At 35.1% G+C, this 1,532-nt stretch overlaps 1 protein-coding gene across 1 annotated transcript; it reads left to right on the top strand.

Annotated features, from left to right (window-relative positions):
* Positions 1-47: 47 nt before the first annotated feature.
* Positions 48-1,046, top strand: LOC103311727 (the record flags this gene model as incomplete). The annotated part of the gene is made up of 1 exon (XM_008191431.1): positions 48-1,046. A coding segment is annotated over one exon (999 nt), but the record flags the coding sequence as incomplete, so codon positions are not given.
* Between the last annotated feature and the right edge of the window lie 486 nt (positions 1,047-1,532).

Raw genomic sequence — 1,532 nt, 5'->3', positions numbered from 1 at the left:
CATGAAATACCCTACGTTAAGTAAAGTGTTGGTTGCCATTAACGAAGATTCGAGTCTTCCCAACTTTATCTCGTACTGGTTTGTATCGGCTGTTGGGAGATTTAAATTTTGAATTCACTAAAAGACAGCGTAATAGTGCACTAACAGAGAGGGAAGATCTTATAAGGTGGCGCAGGAAATTCATTACAAATATAAGGCTCTATAGAAGTGAAGGTCGAACAATTTATTATCTCGATGAGACGTGGGTCAATGCAGGTGAGTGTGCAAATAAAGTGTGGGTCGACAAAACCGTAACATCGAGTCGTGATGCTTTTTTGAAAGGACTGACTACGGGACCCAAAAATCCAACAGGTAAAGGAAAACGATTGATTGTGGTACATATAGGTTCATCAAACGGTTTCGTCGAGGGTGGTCTACTGTGTTTTGAATCAAAAAAAAATACAGCAGACTACCACGACGAAATGAACGGTGATTCCTTTTATGATTGGTTTTGTGGAATTTTACCGCTGTTGGACGATAATTCAATTATCGTAATGGATAATGCGTCTTACCACTCGGTCAAGCTGGATCCCGCACCAACAATGGCTTGGAAGAAAAATAAAATCATTCAGTGGTTGGAGGATAAGAATGTAGTAGTTGACACGAAAATGATTAAACTAGGCTTAATCGATAAGGTAAAAGAGATTCGAGCCACTGAAAAGTATGTTATTGTTGAAAAAGCAATGGAAACAAATAAAATTGTCCTGCGTTTGCCACCTTACCACTGTGAGTTGAACCCAATAGAATTGGCATGGTCTGTGGTAAAAAATCATGTGAAGCAGAATAATACTACGTTCAAATTAAATGATGTACGGCAATTGCTGATCGATGGTGTTCAACGAGTTACTCCGGAAATGTGGGCCAATTTTGTAAAACACACAATTAAAGAAGAGGATAAGATGTGGGGTATTGAGACCATTACCGATGAAATGCTTGATGAACTAGTTCCAACATCTCAACATGTTCTAACGATCACAGGAGAAACGAGTACCGATTCCTCAGATTGAAATTAAAAATCATTAATATTTAAAAATTAAAATCAATATCATTCATATAATAATTGTTACTTATATTGTATTGCATTTATTTATTTAAAATACACATGTAAATTCTTTTATGATAGTATTTGTTCATCATTAATTTATATTAAAAAAATTATCTGTATCACTATAAAAAAAAATTATTATACTTTTTGCGTAATGATAAACACTACAGCACACTGTATATGCGATGCGATTAATATTATCGGTGTGTATAACTGATGTTGCGCGCCGCTAGACGGTAAAGAGTGGGAGAAATTGTGGTTCCGCGCTGTGGGCGGCGTCAGTCGGCTGCGCGAAACAAGTATACTCTCTCGTGGAACAGAGTATAATATACATAGATATAGAATAATAAATATAATCTTAATCTCATTAAAATATGAATTTGGTTGAAACAAGAAAAATATTATTTTTCACATTTAAATATAAATTTCATTCTTAAACATGTATCAC

Source organism: Acyrthosiphon pisum, unplaced genomic scaffold (genome assembly GCF_005508785.2).
Source record: "Acyrthosiphon pisum isolate AL4f unplaced genomic scaffold, pea_aphid_22Mar2018_4r6ur Scaffold_16719;HRSCAF=17384, whole genome shotgun sequence".
Taxonomy (NCBI): Eukaryota; Metazoa; Arthropoda; class Insecta; order Hemiptera; family Aphididae; genus Acyrthosiphon; species Acyrthosiphon pisum.
The sequence above is the reverse complement of the archived record's forward strand: the minus strand, read 5'-3'. Positions and strand labels throughout refer to the sequence as shown.